General features: G+C 36.4%; 2 protein-coding genes across 4 annotated transcripts; both read left to right on the top strand.

Annotated features, from left to right (window-relative positions):
* The first annotated feature begins 7,489 nt into the window (after window positions 1-7,489).
* On the top strand, window positions 7,490-9,255 carry LOC111802527 (11-beta-hydroxysteroid dehydrogenase A). 3 transcript variants are annotated; one of them, XM_023686933.2, is made up of 6 exons: window positions 7,490-7,851; window positions 7,920-8,112; window positions 8,193-8,278; window positions 8,345-8,476; window positions 8,558-8,722; window positions 8,791-9,255. In XM_023686933.2, exons 1-6 carry the CDS (start codon window positions 7,669-7,671, stop codon window positions 9,079-9,081), a joined length of 1,050 nt encoding a protein of 349 aa, XP_023542701.2. In that variant the 5' UTR covers window positions 7,490-7,668; the 3' UTR covers window positions 9,082-9,255. The 3 variants fall into 3 exon arrangements, with proteins under 3 accessions (XP_023542701.2, XP_086982847.1, XP_023542700.2); XM_087126721.1 differs by having other exon boundaries at window positions 8,196-8,278; window positions 8,345-8,722; XM_023686932.2 differs by having other exon boundaries at window positions 8,345-8,722.
* A 1,568-nt stretch (window positions 9,256-10,823) lies between these two features.
* Window positions 10,824-13,324, top strand: LOC111802532 (11-beta-hydroxysteroid dehydrogenase 1A). Its single transcript, XM_023686938.2, has 6 exons — window positions 10,824-11,035; window positions 11,125-11,317; window positions 12,332-12,417; window positions 12,495-12,626; window positions 12,703-12,867; window positions 12,947-13,324. The coding sequence occupies exons 1-6, from the start codon at window positions 10,853-10,855 to the stop codon at window positions 13,226-13,228; spliced, it is 1,041 nt and encodes a 346-aa protein (XP_023542706.2). The 5' UTR covers window positions 10,824-10,852; the 3' UTR covers window positions 13,229-13,324.
* Window positions 13,325-14,007: the final 683 nt, after the last annotated feature.

Genomic DNA, 14,007 nt, shown 5'->3' with positions numbered 1-14,007 from the left:
CACAAACTAAATCGAATCTTCGATTTTTAAATTATTCGAATTGTTCCGATCATCGGGACACGGTGGGTTGATATGTCATTCCATCCGAAGTACAATGGCTGCTAAAGCTGGGCCCCACTTACAACCTAAAAAAATAATTAATTTCTCTTTAATTTTTTACATTTTTGAAAATAAAATAAAATTAATTTAATAACTTATAATAAAAATAAAAAATAAAAAATAAAAAAAAATAGAAAAATGGAAATTAAAATAAATAAATTAGTACCCAGAAGGGTATAGGCACATGTTAGCTGGTTCGCTTTTTGGTGGGCTGTGCCAACAGACAACGGTACAATTAATTCAAATACTCAATAATAATTTTATTTTATTTTATTTTATTTTATTTTATTTAAGATTCCATCCTCACATGCTGGTTTCCATTGTAACAGCTTCTTTCTTTTGGTTTAAATGAGGATTTCTTTATCCATCTTTGGAACTTGTTTTGTCTCGTGTCCAAACAAGACCTTATGTACCTTTTTCTTTTTATTTATTTTTTAATTAAAATATTTAAATCAATTTTAAACCTAAACATTCTTTTATTATTATTATTATTTTTTCCCATCATTCCAAACCGTACACTTTTTGACAGTTTTGAATCATAATTTTATTTACCTAAACAATAATAAATCTCTTTCTATTTTTATAATTATAAGTAATTATTCAAATGGGCATTTTTTAAAAGAATTAATTTATATTAAAGTTCGTGGGTAGGTTTCAATCATGTTTCTATAGTTCGGAAAGTATCGTTTTAATCTTTAGATTCTAAATTTGCTGCTTTTCAGTTAAAATGATCCATACCCATGATTCAGTGGGTCTGTCAAATTTTAGGGATACAAAGAAATGTCGAAACTATCAGGTGTCAAATTTAAATTCTGAATCATGAGTCGATCAAATTTTAGGGATACGAAGAAATGTCCAAACTATCAGGTATCAAATTTAAAATTTGAATCATGGGTCGGTCAAATTTTAGGGATACAAAGAAATGTCCAAACTATCAGGTATCAAATTTAAATTATGAATCATGGGTCAGTCAAATTTTAGGGATACAAAGAAATGTCCAAACTATCAGGTATCAAATTTAAAATTTGAATCATGGGTCGGTCAAATTTTAGGGATACAAAGAAATGTCCAAAACTATCTGGTGTCAAATTTAAATTCTGAATCATGGGTCGGTCAAATTTTAGGGATACAAAGAAATGTCCAAACTATCTGGTGTCAAATTTAAATTCTGAATCATGGGTCGGTCAAATTTTAGGGATACAAAGAAATGTCCAAACTATCAGGTATCAAATTTAAATTCTGAATCATGGGTCGGTCAAATTTTAGGGATACAAAGAAATGTCCAAACTATCATATGTCATTTAAATTCTGAATCATGGGTATGGATCATTACATACATATTAACGGTTGGAGAGGAGAATGAAGCTTTATAAGGGTGTGAAAACTTCTTCTTATCAGACCCATTTTAAAACTATGAGACTGATGACGATATGTAACGAGCCAAAATGGATAATATATGTTAGCAATGACTTGAACTATTACACTATCACCACACCAACATGAGTTCAACATGAGTTCTTTTAGCATGATTTGTCATCATTCCCGTGATTTGAATCTATAATCTTTTGGTTGAGTAAGAGTGTGAATGTTAACTATTATTGAGTGAGTAAGTGATTATAACGAGCTTAATTTAATGATACACTAAATAATAATAATAATAATAATGTAAAAATGTTTGACTAGTCAAACATTTAATTCGAGTATAAGAAAAGTTTTTTCCAAATTAGGGGTAGTCTGACGTGGCCAAGACGTGGATCCCAAATCTTATTTAGTGTAAAAGAAGATCCTGAAGCCTGATCCCAGATCCATGCTACAGTGACTGGCCCGTCACCTTTCTCTTCTGTGACGCCCAATGCAAATATTCCACCCCATCATTACATCACAGACACCTCTGACTCACTCCCTCACCCGCACCACCACCCACCTTGCGCACGCAACGATGCTACATTCTGTACTTAACCCGCCGGGGTTGGCGCCGACGACGGCGGAGAGCGTTTGGGTAGTATGGTAATTCCACGTCAAAATAAGTAAACATTTTTTCAAAATTTTAAAAATATCTTTAATTTTTTAAAAAAAAATTTAAAATATGTTTATAATTAATAAAACTTTTAAAAAATACTTATAAATTTTTAAAAATATTAAAAACATTAAAAATACTTATAAAATATCGACAAATATTTTTTATTTATGGTATAAAGCTAAAAATTTCATAAAGTGTTGACTCATAAATTATAATTTTTAATTTATTTATAAACTACAAAAATATTAATACTATTTTTAAAAGTTCAATTATAATTTTTAATTTTTTTATAAACTACAAAAATATTAATACTATTTTTAAAATTTCATAGATATTTTTTAATATTTCGCAATGATAAGAATATTTTATAAACACCCTTCAAAATGAAGGGTATTTTAAAAATAAAATACTAATAATTTCTATTTAAAGTAACATAAAAGATATATTTAAATTTTTAAAATTTTTTTAAAAATATTCTCATTAATTTGGCATATATATATATATATATATATATATATATATATATATATATATATATATATATATTAACCCACGTGACCACCTCTCTTTTTTAAGTTAAAAAAATATCCTTTTTTTAATAAAAAAAATAAATATTCTTTTTCTCTTTTTGTTTATGGTATAAATAACATGCCTGTCTTAGCAGTTTGCACGCACCGACTCGCAACGGCGGCTTAAAATATTATAACATTTATTTATTTATTTATTTATTATTTTTGTTAATTTTCGAATTAATTATAATTTATAACTTTTTAATGATAAGATAACTACAAAATATAATTGATTAATTGTAAATTTTTTTATATGATTTAGTTCCAATAATAATTTTCTTAAATGTAAATTTTAAAATATATACCCAATTCAATATTCTATTTGTATTTATTTATTTATTTATTATTATTTATTTTTGTTTTTTTTTTTTGAAGCTCATGAGTTACTTTTTGACTACAAAAGGAAAAAAGGGAAATAAAAAGGAATGGTTGCACCAAAGCGTCACGTGGTTTATTATTTACAAAGGGAGAAATCAATTTTTTAAATTTAAAAAAAAAAAAAAAAAACAAAAACCCTTTTGTAATCATAAAGTTGTCATTGAGCTAGTCTCGTGATATCTGGCTTTGATACCATTTGTAACAACTCAAGCCCACTACTAGCAGATATTGTCCACTTCGACCCGTTACGTATCGTCGTCAGCCTCACAGTTTTAAAACGCATCTACTAGAGAGAGTTTTCCACACCCTTATAAAAAATGTTTTGTTCCTCTCTCCAACTGATGGACACTGGGCAGTGTGGCAGCGAGAACGCTGGACCACCAAAGGGTGGATTGTGAGATCTCACATCGGTTGGAAAGAGGGAAACAAACATTCCTTATAAGAGTGTGGAAACTTCTCTCCCTAGTAGACATGTTTTAAAACAGTGAGGGTGACGGCGACACGGGCCAAAACGCCCTCTTAAATCATGGAAGGACATTGAGGGACTTGTGTTTGTATTCAAATAAAGAATTGAAGAACTTTAGCATTGATTATATAACATAACATGCATGAGAATAATAATAATAATAATAATAATGCATATAAAGGTGAGTAGTCAATGATTGATGGACCATTGTGTTCTTTAAGGTAAGGTTTTGAACAAGAATGACAGAAGGGCATTGCCTTTAAACCCAAGAATTAATTATACCTTAATTAACACATTAACTTAATTTTCAATTCCTTTCATTAATCCACTTTTGACCAACCCTAGTGTGTTTGGTGGAGTCCTAGGGAGGCTCCAAATTCGTCAGTTTCACGTTAAATTATAAACTTAGTCAGTTAACTGTTAGAGTTTTGTCTAATCGAGATACGAGTGTTCGCAGGTTAGGTCGAGTCCGGTTGCTGCATTTTTTCGACCTAACCCAATTGCCTAGGTTGGAAAATTTTCAATCAAAACAACCGTCATTAAATAATAAATCCGGCTGAACTCAAACCGACCATAATCTTTTATGAGTTGGGTTAGTTTGAGTTATTTATTTTTTCGTTTTAATAAAAGTAAAATGTTAGTTTATATTTAATAAATATACGTATAAATAATTTATTTTAAAATTAACAAAAGATTTGAATATTTCCAATATAATAATAAATAAATAAATAAAATTCTAGCAAAAGGGCATGGCTGATTGGGCCGCAATGATATTGCAAAGTTGTTAAGTGTTGGGCCCAGCCCAGCCCAATCTTTAAAATATGTCGGGTTCAGGCCCAAACTAAGAAGAAAAGTCCACTAAATAAGAACCAATGAGGTTTTACGAAAATATCAATTTTTTTAAAATAAAGAAAATAATATTATCATGATTATTTTAAAATAAATGAAACTATACTAACTTATTAAATTAAATAATATATATTTTTTTAAAAAATTGTGATTTTTTACTTCAAATTGAAAATTGGATTAATGGGTGAAATTTAAGATAATTAATATTTTATTTTTTAAAATCTTATCTTTTTTTTTATTTTAATTTATATATTAATTTTTTTTCAAGTATTAAAATCTGAATAATTAAATAATAATAAAAAGCTTAAATCATTAAATGAAATTAAAAAAATATTGTTTAGTTAGTGCGTTTTATTTAACTAATATATATATATATATATATATATATATATATATATATATATATATATATATATATTTGTTTGTGGGAACGTGGAAATCATAGCTTTACTAAAAGCAAATTTTGAATTTTTTGTGTTTTAAAAAAGAAGCTTTTTAAATATCTTTGTTTCTTAATCTTTTTTTGTTTTTCTATTTAAAAATGAATCAATTTTGATTGATTTTTTATTTTGTATCGAAAAATTATTAATTATGATTTGTTTAGGTCCCGATTGACATATTGACATGACATGAATAAGTCAATTGGTCTAATTCTATGTCTGTTTGTTCCGTTTGGACAGTACGTCTTAGACAAGTATGTATGGGACATCAGACATGCGGACATAGATAACATGTTTTGGACAAGTATGATCATGACATCATCATGAATCTTTATGCTTAGTCAACTAGCTCAATTAGTTAAAACATATACTATTGACCAAGACATTAGATGATTCAACTAGAGTCGTTTTATTTAGGTTAAATGATAAGCTTAGTTGTTCGTGTTAAAGGAAACCTACTAATGGCCTTTTCAAGAGGTCGGTGTAACCACCCATTCTCAAACCGAAGAAACCTAATTCATTGGAGGTCAACATCGGTCTCGATTAGCAAACTAACTCTCATGGGTCGATAATCACCCCTACTATTGCTACGAAAACTGACTCTCACAGGCTGATAACGCCCAATACTTTGGTTCGTGAGACAATCTTTGCATCTCGAGCATAATAAAGATCCTTTCCTTCAAACATATGTTTTTCGGAAAGGAAAAAAACATAACTTTATATCTTGTCGAGAAACAAACTTTGGTATACACCTTGGATTGGACGTATCTTAAAAGTTTGATCTTTGTATAAATATATATAAAGCTTAAATATGCATATGAACATTCCATTTATAAAGTTGAATTTGATATGTAAAGCTTTACCTCCAACTTGGATGGAAACCCTAGTAATCAAATGGTGGAAAGATGAAAGGAGTAGTAAGCCATATGGGTCACTTTCTTTTTTATTTTTTTTTACGTATAACTTACGCAACTATGCATGCTTTTAATATTTTAAAGCGTTTTAACAAATGGGTTTTTGTCATTTCGTTGTAATGGCTCGTTTCAGTGATTCAAATTGAGATTTGGAATTCATATTCGACACTTAATGTGATGTCCCACATTAGTTTGGGAGGAGAACAAACCACCATTTATAAGGGTGTGGAAACCTTCCCCTAGTAGACGCGTTTTAAAGCTTTGAGGAGAAGTCTGAAGGGGAAAGCCCAAAGAGGACAATATCTGCTAGCGGTGGATCTGGGTTGTTACACTTAATGACTCCGGTATTCCTGTACCTCCCATGTTATTACAATGTTAGACTGGCACGAGCCCGACATAAGTCTAGCATGCTTAACTTTAAAAGTCTTATGATTGAGCCACTGGAAACGAAAGCGTACCTTGTTGGTACAAGGAGTATCTATTGTTTTTAAGCCTTTCTTAACCATTGTAATCTTATGATTACTCATTTAGATGCACTTTCCAGGTGTCACATGCGATGTAATGGCTAGTTCTTAAATTAGAAAATCAAGGGCTCGACTAATAGTCGAGCCCTTACTGCATCTCCCTCACACCCGACACACAACACTAGGAGGAAGTCCAACCATCGTCGCCACCGTGCCCTATCTCTCTTCCTCTTCCTTTTTCTCCAAGTCGTCGTGAGCCCTTTGCAAGACATTCTCACTTGACACACCAACAACTTAGAGCCTCAGCCAACATCACTCCTCATGCCTCGACATCGCACCGCCTTTACCACTCCACTAACTATCGACCGAACTCAAGGCAAGGAACACTATTTATCTCCTCGAGCAACCATTCACTCAAGTACAACAACAAAGACACCAAACTAGAGGTTCGAAGGATACCTCGAGCATATCATTTATCATTCTTTCATTCCTTTTTTAAACGACAAAACCATCGTATTTAAGTAACGACTTCAACCAATCACGCCATTACTTTAATAACTACCTCCAATTTCCATTACTTATAGTTTAGGGAAGGAAAAAAAGTTACTTTCAAATATCTTTTTTTAAAAAAATTAGGTAAAGTGGGACGCATGCTTGTGATTTATTTAATTAATCATACTTAGAGATGATCACTAATCACTAATCACTAATCACTTTGCTCAAATTCTTTATAAATTTGATGGTATCTCCAAATTTTTCTCCATGATATGGAAGCTTTAAGCTCCAAAATCCCATTAACAATGGCTCTTACAAACATCAAAACAAGATCTTCAATGGTTACAAACATCCTCTGTTTTCTTGTTGCTCTGTTTTTCATCCTCTTATTGTTCCTTCCATTATCCAATTACTCAATAAATTTCCCAACACCCATTTCCGTTTTCATCATCGGCAATCTGATCGTTGTCGTTCTCATCGGAGAATCCAAAGTTTTTGCTTCAAAAAGTTCGGATTTTTTTGCTGATAATCTCTGTTTTTACGATGGGACATTGATTGTCGGAGGAGATGAAAACAGGGGTTTGAAGATTTGTCATGATGATGATGAATGGGAGATGGGTTTGGAGAATTGTGAGGATTTGAGTAAAAGAGCCGATGATTTCATTGCTAGAGTGAATATGCAGAGAGAAATTGAAGCTTCGATACTCTGTTTTTGTTGTGAATTGAAGACGACGAAGAACAAATATAGAAAGAAAGCTTTGAAATGTTTGACGAATCGTGTCAATGGCTGAAAATGTTACAGAAACAGGGGAATTTGAATATGAACAGAACGTGTGTAGCTCATGATGTTTGGAAAATGCCACGATGCTCTGTTTTTGTTGTAAAAAACAAAAATCCCAATTATAAAATGATTGAAATGAATGATCTTGTTTTGTTTTTCTTTTGTTTGTTATCTCCGTTTCTAATCCTTTCCAATGGAGCTGATTCAGAGCTTCTTGAATTTAGTAGCTCCGCCGTTCACCGTCGTCACTCTCGGCCTATTACTGCCGCATTACGTCGTTTTCAAGTACTTCTTCTCTTTGATTAGAGGTTTGTTTAACGAAGATGTCACCGGGAAAGTCGTTCTCATCACCGGAGCTTCCTCCGGCATCGGCGAGGTAGTTAATAGAGAAGAATCTAACAGGTTTGTATATTAATGGTTTCTGATTTGGTGTTTCAATGGCAGAATTTGGCATACGAGTACGCCAAGAGAGGAGCTCAATTAGTGCTTGTAGCTAGACGAGAGAGCTCACTTGAGGAAGCTGCTGAAGCAGCTCGCTATTATGGCTCCCCTGAGGTTATCACCATTGCAGGGGATGTTTCCGAGCTATCGGACTGTCGGCGAATCATCGACGACACGATGAATCATTTCGGAAGATGTAAGTTTGAATCAGAAGAAGAAATTCAAATGGGTTGGATTGGATTGGATTGTTTATGATGAATTCTGTAATGGATGCAGTAGATCATTTGGTGAACAATGCCGGCATTGCCAACATGACTCTGTTTGAAGAAATCATTGATATCACTTCTTTCAAACAAATAATGGTAAAAAAGGCTTAATTTGGTATGAACACCATGAATTTGAGCTGAATTTGGCCTTGGATTTTGCAGGAAACGAACTATTGGGGGTCTGTTTATATGACTTGGCTATCAATTCCTTATTTGAAGAACAGGGGAGGGAAGATCATAGTGGTTTCATCGGCGGCGGCGTGGTTGCCGTCACCCAGAATGAGCATTTACAATGCAAGATTGAGATTTTACTTAAAACCCATGTGGGATTATGGGTTTTCGTTGAGTTATTTGATTTGGGGTTTTTTTTTTCAGGCGAGCAAGGCGGCGCTGAGGAGCTTTTTTGAGACATTGAGAGTGGAAATGTCGCCGGAGATTGGGATCACCGTCGTGACGCCGGGCTTTGTCGAGTCGGAGATAACTAAAGGGAAGGCGTTGTATTCTCATGGAAGAATGGAAGTTCATCAGGACGTTAGAGATGTAAAGAATTCCTCTGTTTTTTTTACTTGGGTTTTAACTCCGATCATTATAACCATTAATGGTGGCAGGCTCTGGTGGGGGCGATTCCGGTAGAGACGGCGGCGGCCTGCGCTAAGGCAATCGTGAGAAGCGCTTGCCGGGGTGATCGGTACTTGACGGAGCCGTCGTGGTACAACGCTGCGTATTACTTAAAGGCGTTTTGTCCGGAGGTGGTGGAGTGGTGCTACCGTATATTGGTGTATACAACGCCGGGAACCTCCGCCGCGGAGGCGCTCAATAAACAGATTCTGGATCTCACCGGAGCCAAGACGGCCATGTATCCTCCTTCCATTCACTCCGTCGAGATCAACGACGACTAATTTAAAATCTCCGGCCGTTAAACCTCTGTTTTTCTGCAGCTTAATCTCTGGCCGTTAAACCTCTGTTTTCCTGCAGCTTTCTTCCCTGTTCCTCTGTAGCTACGAATGATTATGAGGCCTTAAAAGCCTTTAAATCTTTGTAATTTACATAATTAAAGCTTTAATTTTGTTTAATGAGCTCAAGTTGGAAGCGTTTGAAGCGTGCTCTGTTTTTTTGACACCTTCCGGTGACCGCCGATTTGTGTTCTTCCTCGCCGGAAAACTTGGCCGTTTGTGTAAAACGACAAATCGAACGCTCGCTTTCTGTATAACCAGCTGTGGGATAGCTATGGAATGGAGACACGCATGTAACGATCATAGATGAACCGTGTCAATGGCGATATTGGGCCGTGGAAGAGAAGTTCTGAAAACAGAGACGATAAGGATATGGTCGTCGTCTTGCCAAGTTTAGGACAAATTGAAGAACAAAGGGATAATTGTTACTGTATTTGTAAATATGAATCAATCGTATTAGGTCGGTACCGATGGAGATGACGGAGGTGTAAGGCGGTGGTGTGGGAGAATGTCGAGAACATAGGTATGCGACGAACGGTTGTGGGTGTAATATAAAGCTTCGAGTCCAATTGTGAGATCCCACAATTCCACAATGGTTCGAGGAGGAGAACGAAATACCCTTTACAAGCGTGTGAAGACCTTTCGCCTAACGGACATGTTTTAAAACTTTGAGATGATGTCCGAAAGGGAAAGCCTAAAGAAGACAATATCTGCTAGCTGTGGGTCTAGGCCGGTACACCAATATTCAAATCAGGATATCTCCGCTCTTTGAATCGAACGTGAAGATCTTCCGTCATTTGGCTCGAAATCATTACTCTGAATTCTCCTGTGCTCTAGCAATGGCATCCTCAGACGATCCATTGTGACATGATCACATTACCTACTTGTCTTGAAAAACTTAGCTAAAGACGATCCAATTTTTTGTCGAGGGTGATTGTTTTGGATATTGACTATATCGGCCACTAGAGCTTCTAAATTTGACACCTTCATCCCGGGCCTTGATTTTACTGATCACTCTGCCGAACTCGAGGCTATTAATCTAATCCATATTCCAATTTGTAATACCTGCTCAATGACTTATAAATGATCGTTCTTTTATTATCAATCCGACTTGCTCAACTCGTAACATAATAAATTTTTTATTAATCAAAAGAAATAGATATTAGGTTTAAATATATCAATTTAAGTTTATGATAAATGTGAGATCTGGACAGGGGACGAAACATTCTTTATGGAAACCTATCTCCATCGCTTTAAATTTGTGAGGCCGATGGCGATACGTAACGGTCCAAAGTTGTCAACATTTGTTAGTGGTGGGCTTGAACGGTTACAAATGATATCAAAGCCAGACAGACACCAGGTGGTGTACCAACGAAGACGTTAGGCTCCCATGAAAGGTGGATTGTGAGATCTCACATTAGTTGGAGAGGGAAACGAAACATTTCTTATAAAAATATGGAAACTCTCCCGAAACTTCTTCCTAGCATTCCGTACAAGAGTATGGAAATCTCACCTCTCTAAACCCATGAGACGGGCGATGATGATACGTAATGGGCTAAAACGGACAATACTGTTAGCTAAGGTTCGGGTGTTACTTGGGTTTAAATCATAGCATACGTGTTGATTATTTTGCATGCAATTGTGCTACGTGATATCACATTGTTTGGTCTCCATTTGATTTAAACCTCACCTCTTTGCCACTCCCCACAAAACCCCAATGGATTTCCTCAACAATGTCCTAAATTTTGTTCTTCCCTTTACATCTCTAATAGCCTTCATCTTCTTCCTCCCAACCTACCTGTTCTTCAAGTTTCTCTCGTTCGTATTCCGATCAATTTTCAGCGAAGATGTCGCCGCAAAAGTTGTTCTAATCACCGGAGCGTCGTCGGGAATTGGCAAGGTTAACAAACATTTAAAATGAACGTTTTGAATTGATTTGATCCATTTGGTTTTGTTGATTTTGTTTGTGGGGTTTTGATTTTTTTGAAGCATATGGCGTATGAGTATGCTAAAAGAGGTGCTTATTTGGCGTTGGTTGCTAGAAGAGAGAACCGCCTCCGTGAAGTCGCCGGCGTGGCGCGGTTCTTTGGCTCGCCCTTTGCTCTTGTAATTCCGGCTGATATTTCCAAGATTGAGGATTGTAAACGATGTATTCAAACCACGGTTGCTGTCTTCGGACGATGTAAGTCATTGCCTAAACGCATATGTTAGGGATAGGTTTTCACACGCTCATAACGAATGTTTCATTTCCACCCCCTCGGGGCCAACATCCTTGCTCGCACGGTGATAGATGTCTAGCTCTTGTATCATTTATAACAATCCAAACCCACATCTAGCAGATATGGTCTGTTTTGGCCTGTTACGTATTGTCATCAATTTCACAGTTTTAAAATGTGTCTCGTCTTTTAGGCAGAGGTTTTCACCCCATGTTTTGTTTCCCTCCCTAACATATGTGGGATCTCACAATCCACTCCGGTGGGGGACATACCGCTCAGTGTTTGACTCTGATACCATTTATAACCGTTCAAGCCCACCTCTAACTGATATTGTCCACTTTGGTCTGTTACTTATCGCTGTCAGCCTCATGAGTTTGAAACGGGTCTGTTAGAGAGAGATTTCCACACTTTTATAAGGAATGTTTCGTTCCCCTCTCCAACCAATGTGGGATCTCATGATCCACCCCCTTAGAGGCCAGCGTCCTCGCTGGCACACCGCTCGGTGTCTCGTCTCTGATAACATTTGTAACGGCTAAAGCCCACCGCTAGTAAATATTATCCGTCTTGGCCTGTTACGTATCGTCGTCAGCCTAACAATTTTAAAATACGTCTGTTAGGGAGAGGTTTCCACACTCTTATAAGAAATGTTTCGTTCCTCTCTCGAACTGATATGAGATCTCACGTCTACTTTGAGCTTAAATCATGAAAATGCTTAAATAGTCATCTATCCATCTATTACGGGATAGAGAGTCTTTTCTCTTAATATATTGGTAGTCCAGTAGAACTGTAATACGGATTTTCAAAGCTAAAAACTCTTTTGTTCGACCTCAAAATTCTATTGACATAGCTAGCTTAACAACATGATTTTCATATCACTTGATAGCGACAAGGAACGACATGACATAGACTCTGATATCACTTCTTAAATAGTATAATAGTATTCACTTTAGGTATAAACTCTCGTGAATGTACTTCTACAGTGGATCATCTGGTAAACAATGCGGGCGTCTCGAGCATCAACCTCTTCGAAGAATACGACAACCACGACAATGCCGCCCCCATAATGGTAAGTAACCTTAAAATTTCCGATCATTCTCCAAGATTGTGGCGAGGTTCAACAATATTAACTGAAATTTGATGCAGGACGTAAACTTTTGGGGAATGGTTTATTGTACTTACTTTGCAATTCCCCACCTCAAGCAAAGCAGAGGAAAGATCATCGGAATCTCTTCCTCCGCCGCATGGCTGCCGGTGCCAAGGCTGAGCTTCTACAGCGTAAGATTCACAACAACATTTTACGTTAATAACATAAATAAAAACATATAATGAATTCATTTCAATGTTATTGAAGGCGAGCAAAGCAGCGGTGATAAGCTTCTACGAGACGCTACGAGTAGAAGTCGGAAGAGATATCGGAATCACCATCGTGACGCCGGGGCTCGTTGAATCGGAGATGACACAAGGAAAGTTCATGTCGAAAGACGGCGGGTTGTATCTCGATCAAGAGCTCAGAGATGTAAGCTTTAACGGCGAAAAAAGCAAAGATTTTTTTGTTGGGGAATTGTGTTTTAACAATGTGGGTTGGTACTTGTTAGGCTATGGTGAGCGCAATGCCGATTATGCCGATCGACAGCGCGGTGAAGGGGATCGTGAGGAGTGCATGTAGAGGAGACCGATACGCGACTGAGCCACGGTGGATGAGGATGGCGTTTTATTATAAGACGTTGTGGCCGGAGTTGGTGGAGTGGGTTAATTACTTGATTGGTATGACGGGTTCTTCCTCGACCGACAGTTTTGGGAAGAGGCTGTTGGAGCTCATTGGGTTGAAGACGTGGTTTTATCCTGAATCTGTTCGGTCCCAGGAATTGTGGCTCTAAATGGCTCGAGTTCTATCATGTCTTCGTATGTCAGGGCATATAGGGTTGTATTAGTCCCTAGGAAACTAATAATATGATCGTTTTGTTCACTTCTAATTTAGTTTTGATATCATCCACTTGTGCTTGACGTGAGCGGAATGCACTCGAGTTCTTTGGTAGGGTTAACCTTTGGTTGGTCTTGACCTCTCCGTCTTGGTCAAAGAGCTAGTTGATTTTGTCCTCCTTTGTAAGGCTACGAGCATGATTTGATTCAAGCTGTTTCGTAGTAAATAGGGTTGGCTTCAACCAATGGATGTTGGTCGGTTACGAGCCCATGACCTAGTTTTCAACATATGAGAATCTTGAAAACCTTGAAGTTATGTTCTTAAGTTTGGAACGGACCCTCTCCTAATAGATATTGTCTTATTTGAGCTTTTTCTTCTGAATTTATATTGTCCTCTTTAGCTTTCCCTTCCGAGCTTTCCCTTAAGTCCCTTGTGGACGGTAGTACTCAAACCCTCCTTAGCCGATACTGTCCTCTTTGAGCTTTCCCTTCCGAGCTTCCCCTCAAGTTTTTAAAACACGTCTATTAGGGAGAGGTTTCCACACTCTTACAGGGTTTTCCCTTCCAAGCTTCCCCTAAAAGTATTAAAACGCGTCTGTCATGGAGAGATTTCTACACTCTTATAAGAAATGTTTCATTCCCCTCTCCAACCGACGTGGGACCTTACAATCCACCCCCTTAGGAGCTAGCGTCCTCGCTGGTACACCGCTCAATGTCTCGCTTTGATACCATTTGT

The sequence above is a fragment of the Cucurbita pepo genome, chromosome 9 (assembly GCF_057944985.1).
Source record: "Cucurbita pepo subsp. pepo isolate OVF chromosome 9, ASM5794498v1, whole genome shotgun sequence".
Taxonomy (NCBI): Eukaryota; Viridiplantae; Streptophyta; class Magnoliopsida; order Cucurbitales; family Cucurbitaceae; genus Cucurbita; species Cucurbita pepo.
Note: the sequence above shows the minus strand (reverse complement) of the source record. Positions and strands in the feature narration are given on the sequence as shown.

What these genes read in the sequence shown, in the direction of transcription:
- LOC111802532 (XM_023686938.2), top strand. Translation starts at nt 10,853, where the DNA reads ATGGATTTCCTCAACAATGTCCTAAATTTTGTTCTTCCCTTTACATCT. An exon ending in CGTCGTCGGGAATTGGCAAG is followed by an intron (nt 11,036 to 11,124) that starts GTTAACAAACAT and finishes ATTTTTTTGAAG; the next exon opens with CATATGGCGTATGAGTATGC. An exon ending in TCGATCAAGAGCTCAGAGAT is followed by an intron (nt 12,868 to 12,946) that starts GTAAGCTTTAAC and finishes GGTACTTGTTAG; the next exon opens with GCTATGGTGAGCGCAATGCC.
- LOC111802527 (XM_023686932.2), top strand. Translation starts at nt 7,669, where the DNA reads ATGGAGCTGATTCAGAGCTTCTTGAATTTAGTAGCTCCGCCGTTCACC. An exon ending in CTTCCTCCGGCATCGGCGAG is followed by an intron (nt 7,852 to 7,919) that starts GTAGTTAATAGA and finishes TTTCAATGGCAG; the next exon opens with AATTTGGCATACGAGTACGC. An exon ending in GATGAATCATTTCGGAAGAT is followed by an intron (nt 8,113 to 8,192) that starts GTAAGTTTGAAT and finishes TAATGGATGCAG; the next exon opens with TAGATCATTTGGTGAACAAT.